The sequence below is a fragment of the Fukomys damarensis genome, unplaced genomic scaffold (genome assembly GCF_012274545.1).
Source record: "Fukomys damarensis isolate Sample0158 unplaced genomic scaffold, DMR_v1.0_HiC HiC_scaffold_16, whole genome shotgun sequence".
Lineage (NCBI taxonomy): Eukaryota > Metazoa > Chordata > Mammalia > Rodentia > Bathyergidae > Fukomys > Fukomys damarensis.
In genome coordinates this window covers 103824113-103844778 of record NW_022900928.1, presented here as the reverse complement: position 1 = coordinate 103844778, position 20666 = coordinate 103824113, and the positions used below count along the sequence as shown (strand labels likewise).

The 20666-nt window shown below is 37.2% G+C and overlaps 1 protein-coding gene across 3 annotated transcripts in view; it reads right to left on the bottom strand.

The window, feature by feature from the left end:
* The window catches only part of LOC104856633 (cytochrome P450 20A1), a 47304-nt gene that overhangs the window by 4907 nt on the left and 21731 nt on the right, over window positions 1-20666 (bottom strand). For all 3 annotated transcript variants that reach the window (XM_010616116.2, XM_019206317.2, XM_019206318.2), the window contains exons 5-10: window positions 20037-20204; window positions 15276-15354; window positions 10296-10411; window positions 9423-9477; window positions 6019-6139; window positions 1941-2052 (exon numbers count right to left, since the gene is read on the bottom strand). In XM_010616116.2, coding sequence (XP_010614418.1) covers window positions 1941-2052; window positions 6019-6139; window positions 9423-9477; window positions 10296-10411; window positions 15276-15354; window positions 20037-20204 — 651 coding nt within the window. The remainder of the gene's footprint in view (window positions 1-1940; window positions 2053-6018; window positions 6140-9422; window positions 9478-10295; window positions 10412-15275; window positions 15355-20036; window positions 20205-20666) is intronic.

The window sequence follows — 20666 nt, the reverse complement described above, 5'->3', positions numbered from 1 at the left end:
TGTAACTGTTATGAAGCTGGGCGTGGTGGTGCACACCTGTAATCCCAGCACTCAGGAGGCTGAGGCAGGAGGATCGCTGTGAATTTGAGATCAGCCTGGGCTACACAGTGAGTTCCAGGGCAGTCACAGAAAAGATGAGAGAAGAGAGAGAGAGAGAGAGAGAGAAGGGGAAGGGGAGGGGAAGGGAGAGGAGAGGAGAGGAGGAAGGAAGGAAAGAAGGAAAGAATGTATGTATGTATGTAATTATTATGATTTTTATATCCCCCAAAGCCTCATGTGCTCATAGGTGGGGCTTTGGGAGGTGACTGGTGACTGGGTAATGGGTGTGTGATGCTCATCACTGGATTAGTTCACTGATGAGTTTATAGCTGGGTATTATGATGGGAAGAGGTGGTCATTGGGCATGTTCTAGAGATATAGACAGATAGAGATACTGATTACAGATGTAGGCTGGGGATTTAGCTCAGTGGTGCTGCCTGCCTCGCAAGCGCAAAGTGCTGAGTTCAATCCCTGGTACCAAAAACAAAACAAAACAGACATAGATATGCCCCCTTCTCCCTTGATTCCTCACTACTTCCGGAACTTTTTCTCCTCTGTGTGTTCCCTCTGCTATGCTTGAAACCAGACAACTATGGACTGAAACCTCTATCAACTGTAAGCTACAATAAACCTCTCCTTTAACTTAGAGAATTGGGTATTTTGTCCCAGCAATAAGAAAGTAAATAAGATAGTCATACACACATAGACTGGGACCCAGAAACTCCACTTATGAGCTGCTACCCAATACCCATACAAGCATATAAAATATAATGATACAAAAATCAATGTTAGGGGCCGGGGATTTAGCTTAGCAGCACAGTGCCTGCCTGCCAAGCATGACGTCCTGAGTTCAATCCCTTGTACAAAAAAAAAGAAAAAAAAAATCAATGTCAATCTAAATTTTTAATTGTTAAGGACTGCTTAAATAAATTATGGTTAAAAACATGTAACAGAATATTACAAAGCTATAAAAAATGAGTTGGATCTGTATCAAAGGGTAGTTTAACTAAGAGCCAAAATATACTCATTTAAAAAAAATAAAGACTATATGAAAAAAATATATATTTTGAGACAGGTTCTTGCTACATAGTTCAGGCTGATCTTGAACTTACTATTCATCTCAGACTAAACTCAAATTTGCTGTAATCCTCCTGCCTTGGCCTCCTGAATGCTGGGATTGCAGACCTGCCACACCATGCCTGGCTACTTTTTATATTTAAATTCAGTTTCTAAGATATGTATATATGTGCTTGCACATACTCAGAGTATAACATACATAGAAAAATATGTAAAAAAAGACATATTAGGCTTGAGGATTTAGCTCAGTGGCACCATGAGTGCCTCACAAGCACAAAGTCCTGAGTTCAATCCCTGGTACTGAGAAAAAAAAAAAGACATATCAAACTGTTAGCAATAGTACATGTAAGAGGGCTGGGTATCTAGCTCAGTAGTGCTGCTGCCTGCCTCACAAGTACAAGGTCCCGAGTTCGATCCCCAGTACCAGAAACAAAATAAAACAAAAATAGTACATATAAGAAAGGAAGACTTTTATATTATTTGAACTTTAAAATAAGCCCATATTATTTTGTAATTAAAAGATTGTTGCCGGGTGTGGTTGCACATGCCTGTAATCTCAGCACTCGGGAGGCTGAGGCAGGAGGTTCGCTGTGAGTTCGAGACCAGCCTGGGATACACAGTGAGTTCCAGGTCAGTCTCAACTACATAGTGAGACCCTGTCTCAAAAAACAAAAAAACAAAAAAAACAAAAAAACAAAAAAACTAAAAGATTGTCTTTGATTTAATAATTAGTAGCATTTACTTACTTTAAACAACAAAAAATTTAATACCAAAATGGTTGAAAAGAGTAACTAAATAAGCTATATATGCTAAATGTTTCCTACCTCTCTAGGAATAATGAATTGATTAATCTTTCCTTCAATATCTTGAAGCTGGGCAGAAACTGGGGTCAATTTGGCAGTTCGAACGGTTTCACAAAGCACTTGCTGACAGTATCTGTTTAAAAGATTTTTAAGCATACACAAGCATACATTGCTTAAGTCAATAAATGTTGAAAACATTATAAGATGGATATCAAAACCCACATGATCATCTCAATAGATGCAGAAAAGACATTTGATAAAATTCAACATCTCTTTATGATAAAAATGCGAGCAAATTAGGTGCAAAGGAAATATAATAAAGCGTAAAAGCCAACAGCTAACATTATACTGAATGAGGAAAGACTTTCAAGCATTTTCTCTAAAATCTGGAACATGACAAGGATGCACATTTCTAGCACTATTAGTCAATACAGTACTGGGAGTCCTAATCAGAGCAATCAGGCAAGAAAAAGATAGTCCGAACTGGAAAAGAGGAAACCCACTTATTACTACTTACAGATGACAAGATCTTATACACAGAAAACTCAAGGACTCCACCAAACACTGTTAGATTTAATAAACTTGGCAAAGTTGTATGATACAAAATCAATATAGTAAAACCAGTAGGGTTGCTATACATAAATAGCTAATTACCTGAAACTAAATCAAGAAAGTGATCACAATTATAATAGCTACAGACAAAAGTAAAATAAAATAGCTAGGATTAAATTTAACTGAAGAGACAAAAGTTATCATTATAAACATTGTTGATACCCACATATAAAGGATACACCACATGGTCATGGATTGGATAAATCAACATTGTTAAAATATCCATACTACCCAAAAGGATCCAGACACAGTGCAATCCCTATCAAAACACTCACATTCTTCACAGAACAAGAAACACTTCTAAAATTTGTATGGATCCACAAAAATGGCTAAAATAATGTGGGAAGCAATATACTACTTTAAAATATAGTGTTACACTACAGTAATCCAAATAGCATGGTATTGGTGGTTTAGCTCAGTGGTTCTGCCATCTGCCTCACAAGCACAAGGGCCTGAGTTTGATCTCTGATACCAAAAAAATACCCACCACCTGCCTCCCAAATAGTATGGCACTCACATAAAGAACAGACACACAGACAATGGAATATCACAGACAGCCCACGCCTCTACAGTCAACTGATTTTCAACAAAGGTGCTAAGAATATGCACTGGAGAAAGGGCCATCTTTGTAATAAATGCTGCTGGGCAAATTTGATAGCCACATGCAGAAAAGTAAAATTGGGTCCAGATCTCACATAGTAACAAAAATCAATTCAAAATGGATTAAAAATATACTCAGCCTGATTTAAATATCATACAATGCATACATGTGTCAAAATATCACAGTATCCATTAATATGTACAATTTTTATAATTTTAGACATCAGTTAAAACTATTTTTGTGGTACTGGGGGTTGGACCCAGGGCCTTCACATTGAGCTACATCCCCAGCTCCCCAGTTTTAAAATATTTTCTTTTGAGGCAGTCTTGCTAAGTTACTAAATTGCCCAGGTGATCTTGCCTTAGCCTTCCAGAGTACTCATCTTAGGAGAAGCAGTTTACAATTTCCATACATATTAACAATGTCATTTAATAACTTCTTAAACCTTCCTAGTGTGTATATGTGCAGCTGAAGCAAGCAGTCAAACCTTCTTACTGTGAAATGGTGCCATAAATCCTACTTGTGTAAAGACACATCATGCAAGTTACAGGTATATAATTCCAGGTGGATAAATATTTAAACAAAAATACTTCTGAAAGTACCAGAGAAAGCTCACAGATGCTCTTAATGTTCTAATTTGACAGACTGAAATTAGAAGGAAGTTTTTAGGATCACATAGAAGGTAGGTGGTATAGGACTCAAATCCTTGCCTGGCTTTTACATAGCCCCTAATCTTAACCACTATACTACTGTGCATGTCTTTATATCATAAACTCACCTTATTATACAGGAATAATTAGAAATACTAACAAAAATGTAAGTATAGTAACACTGTAAACGTAGCAACATTTCTAATATGAAAAACAGCAAAAACATCTTGGGTATGATAGCACATGCTTTTAACTTTAGCACTCAGAAGGCTGAGGCAGGAAGAATGGCATGAGTTTTGAGTCCAGTATGGGCTTTTTAAGTCAGTTCAAGGCTAGTCTGAAGTACATCCTACATCTGAAAAAAACAAACAAAACAAAACCAACCAACAAACCAAAACTTCAACAAAAACAAAAGAGTAAACACCTTTTCTTTATCTTTTGAATAAATATTTATTGGATACTTACTACATTTGAAACACTCTGCTAGATGCTGAGCTACAACAGTGAATAAGACCTATCTTCTAAGTAAGTCAGAATCTAGGTGGCAGAGAAGGTAAGGTAAGTGGGACATTAAAGGATTAAAGGTTAAACAGGCTCGGTAAATGCTGAAAGACAGAATATGATGGGAACACAAGGCAGGAACGCCTCAGCTAGTGAAAGGGCTTTGCAGAGAAGTAAATACTTAGGGTAAGACCTGCAAAACAATTTTAAAAATGTAGCGAGAGCAGAGGGGGAAAGAAACTGTGGAATAGTCTATGCTGTATCTGGAAACAAGTTTTCATGGGGCTGAATCCAACGGTATGAAGAAACACAAGAAATGAGAGATAAAGTAGGAGAGGCATATAAGGCTCAAGGCTTTTTAAAATTTTAATGGCGGGGGGGCTTCTGAGACAGGGTCTCCCTATGTAGTTCAGGCTGGCCTTGAACTTGTTATGTGGCTGAGCCTGCCCTCAAAAACAATGCTCCTGCCTCAGCCTTCCAAGTGCGGGAATGACAGGCGTGTACCACCATGCCCAGTTAAGGCTCAGTTCTTGAAATGTCTCATGAGCTAGTCATGGGAGTTTAACATTTATTTTAAAAACAGGGAGAAGTCAATGAGACTTTAAACTGGGGAGTCAACTAGTTAGATATGACTCCGTATTTAGAAAGATCACAAGTACAGTAATGCTCAAATTTGGATACACGAAAGAATTATTCGAGAATCTCTTAAAAACTTCTTTTGGGGAAGAGGGTGCTGGGCATCAGAGACTGTCAGTCAGCTGGTCTAGAGTACACACCCTGCACACGTAGGTATTTTAAGGCCCAAAAGACTGGAAAGGCTACTGCAGGGCTCCAGGAGGGATACAAAAAAATGGCTGGAGAGAAGCAAGAGCAATGGCTCCCTATCACTACAGTTTTGCCTTTTCTAGATTTTCACACAAATGATGCAGTGGGCATCATTTACGTTTTACTTCTTTCACTCAACTTGTTCATGTTGTTGTATATATTATATTGCTACTGTGTTCCTTTTCTTTTTTTTTTGGTTACCAGGGATCAAACTCAGGTCCTTGCGCTTGCAAGGCTGGTGGCAGAAACACTGAGCTAAATCCCCAGCCCTTGTGTTCCTTTTATTACTTAGTGGTGTTCCATATTATGTTATACTGTAACATGCTTATCCATTTACCATCTGGTGAACACCAGAGTTGCTTCTAGTTTGAGCTATTTTAGCCCAGACATTGTACGGAATTGTTTTCACTGCTCTTAGGAAATACCTAGTAGTATTATTGCTAGGTTACACAACAGGTATATAATTAACTTTACAAAATCCTACCAGACTCTTTCCCACTGTGGCTGTAGCATTCTGTATTCCCCCCAATAAAATATATGTGTCCCAGTTGCTTGACATCACTGGTGCTTTTTATTTTTGGCATTTTTTGAGACAGAGTCTTGCCATGTAGCCCAGATCGGCCCCAAAGTCATGATTCTCGTGCCTCACCCTCTCAAGTCTTGGGATTACAGGTGTGCATTACTATGCCTAGCTACTGATACTATTTAATACATGCTAATTTAATATAGTAGTTAATTTCTCAGAATTACTTTCTGATTCTTAAAGCACAGATTAAATTTCCATTAAAATCTCTCCATTATTTAAGAGCTGTAAAATATATAGCTGAGATATTAACCTTAGCTTTAAATCAGACAAAGCAATTCAAATTTACCTTTTGATGATGACCTTATTCTTTCATTGCATTCTTACCTTAGCTGTTCAATTTTCTCTGGCATAATAGGACTCTTCCCCATAACCTGGTCTATCTCTTCATGTAGTTTTTTTTGAACTTCTTCGGAGGTGGTTAAAAAACAAATTGCCCAGGTACATACTATGTAAAAAATTACATTAATAACAATGAAAATGGATAATTCTTGGTTTGTGGCTAGAGTATGAAAAACACTAAAAGTCTTGTTTTGTTTTCCCCTTTATTTTTCATCCCAAGATACACATGACAAATACTACTCAAAAATAAAACAAGAGGGAGCCAGGGATTTGGCTCAGTGGTTCCACTGCCTGCCTTGCAAGCACAAGTGACCAAATTCAACTGCCGGTACCAAAAATAATTAGGGCGGGGGATTTGGCTGAGTAGTTCTGCTGTCTGCCTCACAAGTGCAAGGGCCCAAGTTCAATCCTAGTACCAAAAATAAATAAATAAATAGGGCTGGGGATTTAGTTCAGTGGTTCTGCCACCTGTCTTTCAAGTGCAGTCCCAAGTTTGATCCCAGTTATCAAAAAATAAAAATTTAAAAAATTTAAATATTAAATAAATAAAACAATATTCTTCATAGGACTTATATGTCATTGACCAGGATGTGTGTGTGTGTTCTTTTTTTTTTTGGTTTTTTTGAGACAGGGTCTCACTATGTAGCTCAGACTGCCCTGGAACTCACTGTGTAGCCCAGGTTGGTCTTGAACTCACAATGATCCTCTTGCCTCAGCCTCCCGAGTGCTGGGATTACAGGCCACCACACCTGCCTGAGATGTGAATGTTTATAGAATGAGATCATAGAGTCTGGATGCTTTCTTATATCTGGAAAGTTACTCCAGTCACTTCATATTTTATCTTACGTAAAACAGCAATGACATGTTATATCTGGGGAATGCTAGTGATAGTGATGAATTGTTTCACTCGACCTTGTAAAATAAAAAAAAAAAAAACAACTGATTCATCATTTCACTCTGGAGCTCTAATGAAATGATCCACACAAATCAAACCAGATTTATCTAAATACCAGTACTGTATAAATGTGTCACTTTTTAATGGTAAATGTACTGGTTCCTGAACAGTGACTGATGGTGGTTAGGACAATGGTTCTCAGAAACCACCCAGGAGGACTGGGGATTTAGCTTAGTGGTTCCGGTGCCTGCCTCACAAGCACAAGGGTCTGAGTTAGATCCCCAGTATAAAAAAAAAAAAAAAAAAAAAAAACAGAAAGAAAAAGGAAAACCACCCAGGAGGTGGGTTGATGCCACAACTTCACATCCACAGATGCTACTTCAGCAGGTTTGGGGTAAGGCACAAGAATCTGTACTTTTAACCATATCACTGTTGTTTTGATGACCAAAATGGGAGATCATTGGCTTATGGCTCATTTTTGCTTTAAACTGGTTTACAGATTATATTCACTGAAGGAATGGAAATGTAGGAAAATTACACGAAGAATATAAAAGAGAGGAAATAGGGTGGTGATATTTCCTTTATGAATCCACTGGGATTATAACTAGTCAAAGAATGAGACCATCTGGAATATACTATTTTTTCCCTAGAATATGTTTAAGCTGACACTATCGCTCTACTTTTTCTGTCAAAAACTTTTTAATATGCTGATAGTGATTTTAACCTCTACCTTACAATTCCTAACTGAATTTTTTATTTTATTTTATTATTTTTTTGTGGCAATGGGGATGGAAGCCAGGGCATTTTTTACATAAGGCAAATGATCTATCTCCTACAGCCACCCCCATCTGATGTTTTAAAAAATATTTGTCTGATTCACTTGACTCTCATTAGTATCACTAAAATCAGTAGCTACAGGGCCAGGAATTTAACTCAGTGGTTCCACCACCAACCTTGCAAGTGCAAGGTCCTGAGTTCAACTCTTAGTACCAAGAAAAAAAAAAAAACAGTACCTACATAATACTCAATTATTCACAACTGACTGCCTGTCCATAACTCTTCCCTACATATGCTTCTTCATTATGGCTTTTGAGTGGACCACAGAATTTCTATTTCACAAGTGATATGAAAACCTGTAGAGTGTATACTATGTAGTATAATTTTACAATATATAGTAATATACAACTGAAGGAATTATTACAAGGGCTGTATAGCGTAACCATTAATACACCCTGTTTGAATCTATCATCACTTAAAATTAATATAACCATTTAATTTTAATAATCTCAAGCACTGTTTTTTGTCCTTACTGTGTTTTGTTTATTGTATACTTATTAAAAATACAACTGGAAACAGTTTAACAATGTAATCTGAAGAAATTTAATGGCAGTTATGGGGATTGAACCCAGGACCTTGAGAATGCTAGGCAAATACTCTATCGCTGAGCCACACACATTCCCAGCACCCTCCCCCCTATGAACTTTATTTTGAGTCATGTCTTGCAGAGTTTCCCAGACTGGCCTCAAACTTGCAATCCTCTTGCCTCAGCCTCCCAAGTACTGAGATTACAGATGTGTGCCACTGTGTACCCTTGCCATTAGAGCTAAACATATGGTTTAGAAAAACAAAAAATCACATGTAAGTAACTTGCTTAAAGCTAATACTAATTAGCAAAGCAAGAACTTTAAGGTTTTCTGGCTCTCTTGCTTCTCAAAACTTCGTAACTTGAAATGGTCATTTTTGTGGTGTTCAGAATACAAACTGATTTAGATTCTTTGAGGATCTTTAGCACATATAAGCATTTTTAAAAAGTAGAATATATCATTTCTGATATATGCTTATATAAATTTGATCTAATCTATGATATCTACAAGTTTTCATTTGTACTCATTTTTAAAAATTTCCTTGAAAAGAGCTATAAACGAAATCCTTCAAGTGAACTTATATTTTCTAGACTTTAAGTTGACATCCTAATACTTCCTATGGCATTTTAAAATATTGTTATACCTATAAACATTTTTTATCAATAATGTATGAATGAATGGTATTCCACTAATCTAAAAACCAATAAGGAAACCTAAATCACACATTTTAGAATTTAAATCAAAATCAAAATCACCTTCAATTCCACCAAGAGGTGTTACTGTAAATCCTGAGCTCTGTGGCCTACATTTTTACTGGAGACCTTAATCACAGCCGACTGTGTCAGAGTCAGTGAAAGCAGCATCTGGGAATGGAAAAGCTCACTGCTCAGCTGGAAAGGTGTCAACAGCAGTTCATTTTAAAGGCACTAACTAGAATTCACAACCCAAAAATGCGCCAAGAAATTTATAGTAATTTTCAGAGGTGATATTGAGCATTCGGGGTGAAAAAAAAAGGCATCAAGAATAAGAAACAGGGAAGGTCTTGCAGACAGTGTTTCCTTTATTTTAGAATTAGCTTAACCCTTGCATATTTTGTAATCCATCTGAAAAAGAACTCAATTTATACTTACATTTTGCAGTTATTATGCAACCAGCCAGAGAAAATATCATACTGTCTTCTAGGATCTAGGAAACAAAACTAAGTTTATGAAGTATGAAATGTAAGATGGTCTATCCTAGATCCTAAAATGATTTATACTACTAGATCCTTAAAATGATTTAGAGTATAACATTAGGGTCAACAAAAAGGGAAAAGGTGTATTATTCCTTTATCCTGATCTTACTAAAACAAAACCTGTATAATGTTAAAAACAACCTACACATCATTGGTAATGTTACTGGATCATGTTACCCTTTGACAAACTGGTTCAGTCCTGTTTTTCTGGCTTGGTGTAGCCACAAAGCCTTGGAAATAGTGGAGAAGAGCCTGCCACTGTCCTTGGAGCTTGATTCAATTTCTGTATCAACACAGACCCAAAAAAGCACTTCTAGCCACCAGGATTTGCATGTGCTAAATGGGGCAGATGATTTCTACAGTGAATGGGTATGGAAATGATTCCATTCCTGTCCTGTAACACCGTAAATGCAATGAAGGCTCAGTGGTAACAGACAAGTACTACAAACAAGCCCACTGCCAAACCTGGTCACTAGGAATGACCAGGCAGGTCATTTGGATAGCAAGTGGCTTAGTCTAGAAAGGTTTATATAAGTCCTTCGCTGTTGTTATAAAAAATTTTTTTGCCTCAACATCTGTTTACCCAAATATTAAGTAGAGCTCCTTCAAAGAGCTAAATAAAAAGAGACTAAGTACTTAGTGCTGCTCATGGTATACAATAAAAGAAAAACTACTGAATTTCAGGAAGACATGTAGATTAAAGTGAATGAAAAGTACATGCCACATGTGGATTATTTTTATTTGATAAATGTTTTAACAGTTACATCACCTGTTGGTCATGAAGGTTTCCTTGTATTAAGGAGTCAATGAAAATATGTTGACTGAAGCTCCTTCCTTTTCGTTCTTTTATGATTTTCTCTAAAATAGATTCCAATTGCACAAGTGCTTAAAGAAAAACAAAAAAAATTTAGAATAAAAGTATTTGTGGAGCAGAGTCTCTAAAAATAAACCTGCATAATGTTATCATGTGTAGAATAAAATCTTTAGAGGTAATAACCAGTAGTTCTTTTCATGGCTGGATTGAACTAGGCCTCATGTATTATAGGCAAGCACTACACACACTACCATCCCAATAATCAACAATTTTTAAATGCTAATTTCTACTTAAACTCATCTAAATTTCCTCTCTTCCTTCTTTTTGTTAAATTTAGGAGTGGTGGTACACTCCTAAACCCAAGCACCCTTGGGAGGCTGAGACAGGAGAATCACAAGTTTGAGCCTACCCTGGGCAATTTAGTGACTTAGCAAGATCCTGTCTCAAAATAAAGTAATAAAAATAAAGGACTGCAGATATAGCTCAGTATGAAGGTTCTGGATACAATCCCCAGGACTAGAAGAAATACATAAAAAAGGGCACAAAGCTTCTAAGCACAGTTAAGGAATAATTACAAAGCAAACAGCCATATCAGTATTATCCTGGTCAAGAAGTAGAACAATCCCAGCACCTTAGAGGACCCAAACACAATAAGCTTCTCCCTTTATATTATCTACTTTCTTTCTAAATTCTGTATTTACTGCTAATTTCTTTCATCTGTCAAAATAGGCATTGGTCATAGAGGGACAGAAGGACAGAAACAGATATAAAATAATCAGAAAAGTAAATCATGAAATATAAAAGATCTATTCCAGTCCTCACTATCTCTGATGAAGTCAGTAATTCTCCTGGGGGGACCAGGGATTTAGCTCAGTGGTTTCGCTGCCTGCCTCGAAAGCACAAGGACCCAAGTTCGATCCCCAGTACCAAAAAAAAAAAAAAAAAAAAATTCTCCTGGAAAACACTGTTCAGTGGGCTCCCTGTATTGTGCATTCCCCAGCCTCCACCCTCCCCTTCCACCATTTTGCCTGTTGTCTTCATTCCTTCTCAGCTCTTCACGTATCTTCTATCTCCTCTCTACTCCCCTTTCTCTTCCCCCCAGGATTGAACCCAGAGGCTCATGCATGCTGGGTAGGTGCTCCACCACAGAGTCATAGCACCAGCCCTCCACTCTCTGATTTTTGGAAATAGGCTCTCAGCAGGTTGCCCAGGGTGGCCTCAAACTTGTGGTCCTCCTGCCTCAGCTTCCTGAGTAGCTGGCATTATAGGTATGGGCCACCACTCCTAGCTCCTGTTTTTCTTAATGATGTAATATCCAAAGCCAGGCTAGGTTTCTGGGCTTGTCTATGTATATTTACCACCTTGATAATCTCTAGCCTCAAGGCTTTAAATCTATGTACTGTACTGAACACTTGCACAGTTTTACTTCTAGTGAGGACCTCTTTCCATGAACTCCATATCGACACTTTTAACAACAAATTTAACATTTCCACTCGGCTGTCTGAAGCCTACCCAACGTGACCAGCTGGTTTATCTTTCAAGCAAAATTTGGATCCTTCCCACAGGCTTCCCCACCTTACTTCATTTTCCAATTACTCAGGCCTAAAACTTCACTGTCTCTTTCTCTCTTACACTCCACATTTGGTCTGTCAGCCAGTGTTGATGGCTCTATCTTCAAATACAGTATTGTTTTTGTAGTTGTCTTTTACTTTCTGCTGCCTGCCACCTGGCCCATGCCATATTATCTCACTTGCCTGCTTGAATGAATATCCACCTAAGTAGACTCTCTGCTTCTGGTCTAGACCCCAAGAGCCTATCACAGAAGCCAGAGGGAGCCTCTCAAAACATAACTGAAAACATAACTGCTCAAAAGCATCCTAGCTCAGAGTAACAACCTAGTCATGCAGTTGTCTATAAGCCATGAAAACACTGCATCTCTCTCCAATCTTCTGACTTCATCTCTTTCTGCTCCTCTCATAATTCACACTAGCCAATACTACCTTCTAATACATCAGGAAGCATCCCATCTCAAAGACTCTGTAGCTACATTCCCTCCACAAGGAATCCTCTTTTTCTGGACACCCAGGTATTCACATGGCCTGCACGACTGGTTTCCTCATTTCTTATAACTGTTCAAACATGGGCCAGGGATTTAGCTCAGTGGCACTGCACCTGCCTCTCTCAAGCTCAAGGTCCTGAGTTCGATCCCCAGTACCACACACACACACACACACACACATACACACACACACACACATACACACACAGAAAAAGCACCCGGGCATGGAGGTGCACACCTGTAATCCCAGCACTTGGGAGGCTGAGGCAGGAGGATCGCCATGAGTTTGAGACCAGCTTGGGCTACACAGTGAGTTCAGGGCCAGCCTGAACTACACAGGGAGGCCCTGCCTCAAAAAACAAACAAACAAACAAAAAGGTACTGTCAACTATCCAAACATAATCTCATCTCAATGAGGCTTGTCCTAAGAATTACTCAAAAGTACACTCTCTCTGCCCCAGCACTCTCCATTCCCTTTCCTCATCTATTTTTCTCCATAGCATTTCCCACCTTTTAACACTATAGTTTACTTATTTAAACCACTGCCTCTTTCTACAATGTGCTGCCACAAGTGCAAGAATTTTTTATTCACTGACATCTCCCTAGTACCTAAAACAATCTTCACTAAGTATTTATAGAACTAAATGAATATAACACAACGAGACATTATAAACAGTGTAATGCAGCAGTACGTGAACTTTGCACCACACAAGAATCATCTAGGAAGCTTCCGGTAAAGTACAAGTCATACTTCACACCAGTTAGGTCTGGATGTGTAGAGGTAGGAGCCAGGCTTCAGTACTTTTAAAATCTGAATGTGCAGCAAAGTTTGTGAATTACTGCTATACAATCTTCATACTATTGAGTACATTAGAATAACCTGGAGAGCTTGTCAAAGATAATCTGATGCCCAGGGTTTTGAGTAAATTGGTCTAGGATGGGGTCTTATTTAAGCTTTTAAGTTTCCTAGGTGGTTCTAATGTGCGGACTAGGCTGGGAATTATTCACTGAAACAAAGGAAGCTCTGACAAAGCCATAGGATTCTATTCATAGTTACCAGAACATGAAGCTTAGGATGCAAATCAGTGGTAGAATACTTGCCTAGCATGCTTGAGACTTGATCCCAGTGCTGTCAAAAATAAACCCTTTTTCAAATTGGGTGTGGTGGCTCATACCTGTAATCCCAACACACGGGAGGCAGAGGCAGGAGGACTGCCACAAGTTTGAGGCCACCTGAGCTACATAATGAGTTCAGGGTCAGCCTGAACTACAAATGAGACCCTGTCTCAAAATAAAAACAACAACAACAAAAAAACCCTTTTCAATATAAACTCAAACTGGATCTATGCCCATGTGACTGCCCAAGAATGTATGTTAGATAATCTACTTTTACTTAGAAGTCAAAAGTTATATATTATTTTCATTTCACATTAATTTAACCAGTATTTCTAATATATATTTTTTAATCAAGGAAATTAATGTCAATACATCTATCAAGATAGACAGCAGAAGACACACCAATTAAATTGTATTTTTAAAAAACAGTAAACTGATAAGGATAGGGATTTTATCTCCTGTGGATAGAATAGGGCCTAGGCCCAGTGTGGTGGTACATGCCTGTAATTCCACCCCTCAGAAGGGTGAGGCAAGAGGATCACCATGAGTTCAAGGCCAGCTTGAACCACACAGTGAGACAGGAAGTCACAATTAAATACTTGTAAAAAGAATGACAATTCTGAGATATAATACTATTATATGGTACATGGAAAATTATTGAATGCTATATGCTATGCAGATATAGATAAATATCTAAATATACATATATATTTTTTTAAAACAAAGGTCTCACACTATGTTGCCCAGACTGGCCTTGACCTCCTAGGCTCAAGCAACCCTCTTGCCTCAGCTTACAGAGTAGCTGGGACTATGAGTATGTGCCACTGTATTCCATTAGCTCATTTTAATTTATCCGGTCTGCTTCTAAAAAAAATGAATTGCAACAAGTCAAAATAAAAGTATTAAAACATTACACACATTTAACCACTGACAGAAAATATAGAAAAAACAAATAAACAAATAATGTGGGGAATAATGTAGAGGGCTTATCTTAAACTAAAAGATCTTTTTTCTGTGTAAATTTTTAAAAGTTGTGATTGATGTCCAAAAACTTCAAAATCATTTTTACTTAATGTTATAATGTAAAGAATATTTTTTAGTATATATTCTGCCAAAGTGAGCACCAAGCATATTTTATGTTGCTACATTTTTTTACAAGTATCTAAGTAATATTTAATCACGGTGACATTATTTATTTAACAATTCCTATAATGTTGAACATTTGATTTGGTTTTGGTTTCTACTTGCAGAAATAGTACATAATAAATATCGTCATGAATATTTTCTTTTTTTAGATATCCATTATTTATAATTCTTTATAAAAATTGTGAAACTGTTTTCTTTGATTTTGTTTTGTTTTTAGTTTTTTGAGACAGGGTCTCACTAAATGGCCCACACTGGCCTTGAACTCCAGGCACTCCTCATGCCTCAGTGTCCTGTGTGCTATAATTACAGGCGTGAACCACCATGCATCAAACTGCTTTCTTTGGATTGTACTCTTACACTTTCCATGAATCCTGTAGAGTGTACTAACTCCACAATGAATATTAGAGAGGGTTTTTTTAACTAATATTTTCCCCAGAACCTTTTGTTAAAGTAAAAATTCCACTATTTGTTTACTACATGTTTACTAAAGTAAACATGAGGAAAAGAATAAAATTAGAAAATATAATTCAATGATCTCTTCATCATTGATAACCTTACTGAAAATGGGAGCCATGCTTTTGTGCTTTTTAAAACTTAAGGGTGACTAAACTTACCATCTTCGTACTGTTTCTTCCGAGTTGTACTTTTATCAAGTGTCCCATCTAGAAAGCCTTTTCCAATCTCAGACCAAACCTGAAAGTAGGAAAGTATACATACCTATTACCTAGTACACATATTTCCTAAATAATACAGAGCAAAGTAAGCTAGTAAGGACTTCCTCACCAACATCTGACAATTAAGTTCTGCCTCTTAAGTGAATGACTGTGATAGCTCACAGTCACTCCACACAGTATAGAGTACAAATACAGTGGTACCTTGGTACCTCAGTACACAAATTTTATTCTTTCCATGAAATTGGACAAGAATCAGTCAAATTCATGATTATTTTCAATGTCAGCCTTATGGGGAAATTTGGTTTGGTTCTCATCCAATTCAGTGTGACCAGAGTCGTGGAGAGAATTAAGTTCGTGAAACAAGGTACCACTCTGTATTTTAAAGATACTTTTAAACTACAGCTGGAAAGGAAAAATAGCTTTGCTTAAAAGGAGTCAAAACAGAGAGGAAAAAGAGGAACAGCAGAGTGAGTCCTTGCTTTATTTCATGTGTAATCATGAAGAAACACTATAAATAGAAATAAAAGTAAAAGCAAATGGGAACAGATAAAAATAAATAGCACTAAGAGATCTGTAAGAAAAACAAACATGGGCAAGAGATTTAGCTCAGTGGTGCCTTGCTGGCCTGGCTAGCACAAGGTCCTAAGTTCAATCCCCAGTTCTGCAAAAAGAAAAAAAAAAAAGACAGAGAAACACATTAATAGAAATATTACAAAGTACACAAGAAAGTGTTCCATAGGGGCCAGGGTTCTAGTGAGACACTGCACCTGCCTCACAAGTGCAAGGTCCTGAGTTCACTCCCTAGTACAAAAACAAACAAACAAACAAACAACAACAATAAAATACCAAGATAGTATTCCACAAAAGAAACACAAATGTTTGGCAAAATTATAAAAACATGCAATCTCACAAGAGATTAAAGAAATATAACTTTTATTAATCACGAAATATCACTTTTGACTTATTAGACAGGCTAACACTTAAAGGGCCACCAATATAAGTATCAAAAAGACAGGGGCTGGGGATTTAGCCTTGCAAATGCAAGGTCTGGAGTTCATTCCCTGGTACCAAAAAAAACCAACAAAAAAAACACAGAACATAAGGGTCAGGGATTTAGCTCAGTGGTGCCACCACCTGCCTTGCAAGCACAAGGTCCTGGTTTGATCCCCAGTACAAGAAAATAAATAAATAAATAAAAACCAGAGGACACTAATATTGATAAGAATATAATTGGGCAAGGTTTTTGGAAGGTAGTTCAGAAATGCAATATGGATTTAAATTGAAGTATAACTTTTTTTCATTTTTTTTTTTGGAGACAGGGTCTCACTATGTAGTTGAGACTGACCTGGAACTCACCTTGTAGCCCAGGCTGGTCTCAAACTCACAGCGATCCTCCTGCCTCAACCTCCCAAGTGCTGGATTACAGGCATGAGCCACCACGCCTGGCTTTTTTTCACATTTTAACACTTGTAAAATCAATATGCATCATACAAATGATAACATCTCCCAACTATCACCAGCAGGCAGACACAGCTGTCACTGCCTCTGAATTCACAAACCCGTCAGTCATGCCTGGTGGCATGGCTGAACAACCTGATCACTTGGTGCTTCAAATATTAAAAGACCATTTATTTGAAGGATATTAAAATATTATTTATGGTCTGAAAACTCTGATAACTTTCAGTAACATTAAAAAAATAACATTGCTGCCCCCTCCATCAAATACACTTCAAATTTACTCATGAAGTATCAGACAAATACAAATTGGAGGATTTCTACAAAGCAATACTCTTGTACTTTCTAAAAATGTCAAGGTCACAAGACAAAAAACCAAGAAAGTGTTTCAGATTAAAATGGTCTGATTACAGGTGGTAGGTACATCACCTGTAATCACGGAATTTGGGAGGCTAAGGCAGGAGGTTCACTGTGAGTTCCAGGCTAGGCTCAACTACATAGGGAGACCTTGTCTCACAATGAACAAACAGACCTTTGATAACAAAAAGTACTGAGTGATCCTAAATTTAGTCCTGGAATGGGCAGGTGAAGTGGTGTGGATTTTAAGAACATTATTAATAATGTATAATTGATATTTTATAATAGGAAGAAAAGGTCTAAAGGTATTGGGCAAATGGGAGGGGTACGGGTAAGGTAAAAAGGGAAGAGAAAAAATAAGAGAAAAGGAAAAAAATGGAAACAAAGTCATTATAAATAGGGAAGGGTGGAGGGGGGAAGGGAGACTAGGGGAATGGGGAAAAAATAAGATCCAACATATGTCATTAAAGTTACAAGATCCCATTAATAATGTAACTGTATTCTAAAATGTACCAATAAAAATGTATTAAAAAATTGAAAAAAAAAAAGAACATTATTAAGATAACTGAAGAAATGTGAAGATGGCCCTGGATGAGTTAATAGTATTGTATCAATGCTAAATGTTGTCATACTGACGTATTTAGAGGTTAAGAGCTAAAATTTCCACTTTACACCTCACATGGTTCAGAGAGGGAGGGAAGAAGGAATGGATGGACGGACAAATGAGTGACAAAGCAAGGAGGCAAAACGTAAACAGATGCTTAATTTGCATTAAGCAAAATTTGAGAATTCCTTGCTGTGGTTATAACTTTTCTGTTAAGTTTTAAATGATTTCTATTTCAAAGCTATATGGAAAGAAAGAAAAAAGAACAAAAAGAGGAGAAATACAACATAAGAACATTCAGGATAGGTATCAGTAGCCAGAAGAATGTCGTGGCTGGAGATGTGCTCAGTGGTACAGTGCTTTCCTAGCATGCACAAGGCCCTCGGTTTAATCCCAATTCCCAGTACCCCATCAAAAAGAAAGAGGAAGAACAAGTACAAACTCTCTCCCTTGGCATAGTGAGACACATTTATAACCTCAGCTACTCAAGAGGATGAAGCAAGAGAATCAGCCTGGGTGTTATGGCTTGTGTCTTGATGTCCCCCCAAAGCCTCAGGCAGCTCTCAGTAGGGTTTATTCAGAGGAGGCTGAATCTAGAGCATGTGCCTGATTCAAGGTGAGGCTAGGCTCAAGGATTAAGGGTGTAAGTGCTATCCGCCCTAAGTAGTTTGGATAATATATGGGGGAAAGGAAGAGCTTTTGTCTCAGCAATGAGAGAAAAATAACTAAAACAGTAACTTAGCAAAAACCTGTTTCAAAATTGAAAAAAAAGACGGGTTGGGGATGTAGATGTGTAGATCCGTGGTAGAGCACTTGCTTAACATGTCAGTATCACTACCAAAACCAAATCAAAACAAAAGCTCTCATCAACATGAAAAAAAATGCAGATATTAACAAATAAGTAAAAAATTATTTTTTCATCAAAATAAGAGGACATATTAAGAATTCCCTAACCAATTAATTTTGCAGCCTGGATGTACACAGTAGTTTACTCAAGGAAGGGAATTTATTTATTTATTTATGGTTTGAGACAGGGTCTCACTATGTAGTGCAGGCTGGCCTTGAACTATCAGTGCTCCTTCTGTTTTAGTCTCTTGAGTACTGGGATTATAGGTACCAGCCAACATGCCTAGCCTGGGAAGTGGAATTTAAAATAATTTTCCACTTTAATTGTTACATGCTTAGATGTGTAAAGGTTTCATGGAAAAGCAGATTTTTAAAACCATCAACCAAAAGTAATGAATACTATTTTAACAAGAAAAAGTACGTTAAATAGTGATTAAATAGAGACAGGGTATTAACCCAGTTCCTGTTTTTTTTTTTAAATACATTATCTTAAATATTCATCCTATTTTTACAGATTTAAATAATATAAGGAATAATAACCTAAATATCATTTCAACAAATTTCTGTTGAGACTAATTTTTAAAAAATAAAATTTCACTTATGAATTTAGAAAAGGCAAACATAATGCTTCAAATCATATTCACCCAATTAGCATTTTCATGCTCCAATAAATAAATTCTTTCTATGTATGACATAATCTAGCTCTATTAAATACAGATTTTTCTCTTCAGTCTAGAATATTGCTTTTATAACACACAGTATTAAAAGAACATTTCTTTAGTCATATGTTTCTTACACTTTAAAAAAACATTTGTTTGAAAAAGTAATTCTTAACTTTAAAAAATTACTATTGCTTGTATTATTCTTTTCATTAAAACACAAGACAGAGCCAGGCGTGGTGGCACAGGCTTGTAATCCCAGCACTCAGGAAGCTGAGGCAGCTGAGGCAGGAGGATCGCTGTGAGTTCGAGACCAGCCTGAGCTTATTTTTAGTACTTTTTAGTACAGAGCCTTCAAATCCTCAGTCCCTTTTTCATTTTTTCATTTTGAGATGTGGTCTCATTAAGTTGCTCAGACTGGGCATAAATTTGCAATCCTCTAGCATCATCCTTTCAAAGTGTTGGGATTATAGACATGTGCCACTGAATCCAGCTGATTTTATTATTTATTTAAATTTTATTTTATTTTATCCTATTCCTTTCAAGCCCCCTCTCCTCACTGTTTTGTTTCCATTTTTTCCTTCTATTTTCACTTTTTTCTTGTCCTTTCTTTCCTTGATGAAAGATTTGTTTATTTATTTACTTATTTATTTATTTATTTATTTTTAATTTTGGTACTGAGGATCAAACTTGGGACTTTGTGCTTGCAAAGCAGGCAGCGGAACCACTGAACTAAATCCCGGCCTAAAAGAATAACTTTAAATTGAGCCCTAGACTTACTGTGCCATGATTCTTCTGGAATCGAATGACTTCCTGGTCATCTTCAAAGGTACTGCCCATTACCACCTGTGTGACACACTTCATAGCAAAACCAAGCATATGCTGGCTGAGGGGTACATGCTGGGTCTCTGGGTAGGTGAGCCACTTGTCTAATAATTCTTCTGAAAGCTGAAAGAGAATAGAAAACCACAATGATTTACGATTTCCTTTCACCAAATCTTTTTTTTTTTTTTGGTACTGGGGATTGAACTCTGGACCTTGAGCTTGAGAGGCAGGTGGTGACATCACTGAGCTAACCCTGGCCCTCCTTTCACTAAATCTTAAAAAAATCATCAAGTAGAGTCACGTCCTAGTATATGCAGTTCAACTCTGTAACCGATGTAAGTATTTAGTTATTTCTGACTCTGGCTGCACCTGTAACTGCATCTTCAATGGTTTAGCAACTCATATAAAATCATACAGAACCACCACCACAAAAAACCAGAAAAAATATTTAATGCAAATATAGTCAGACTGTAATCCCTGCATTCAGGAGGCTGAGACAGAAGGATCACCTTGAGTTCAAGACCAACCTGGGCCCCATAATGAGTTTAAGCCTAGCCTGCACTACAAAGCAAGGCCTTGTCTCAA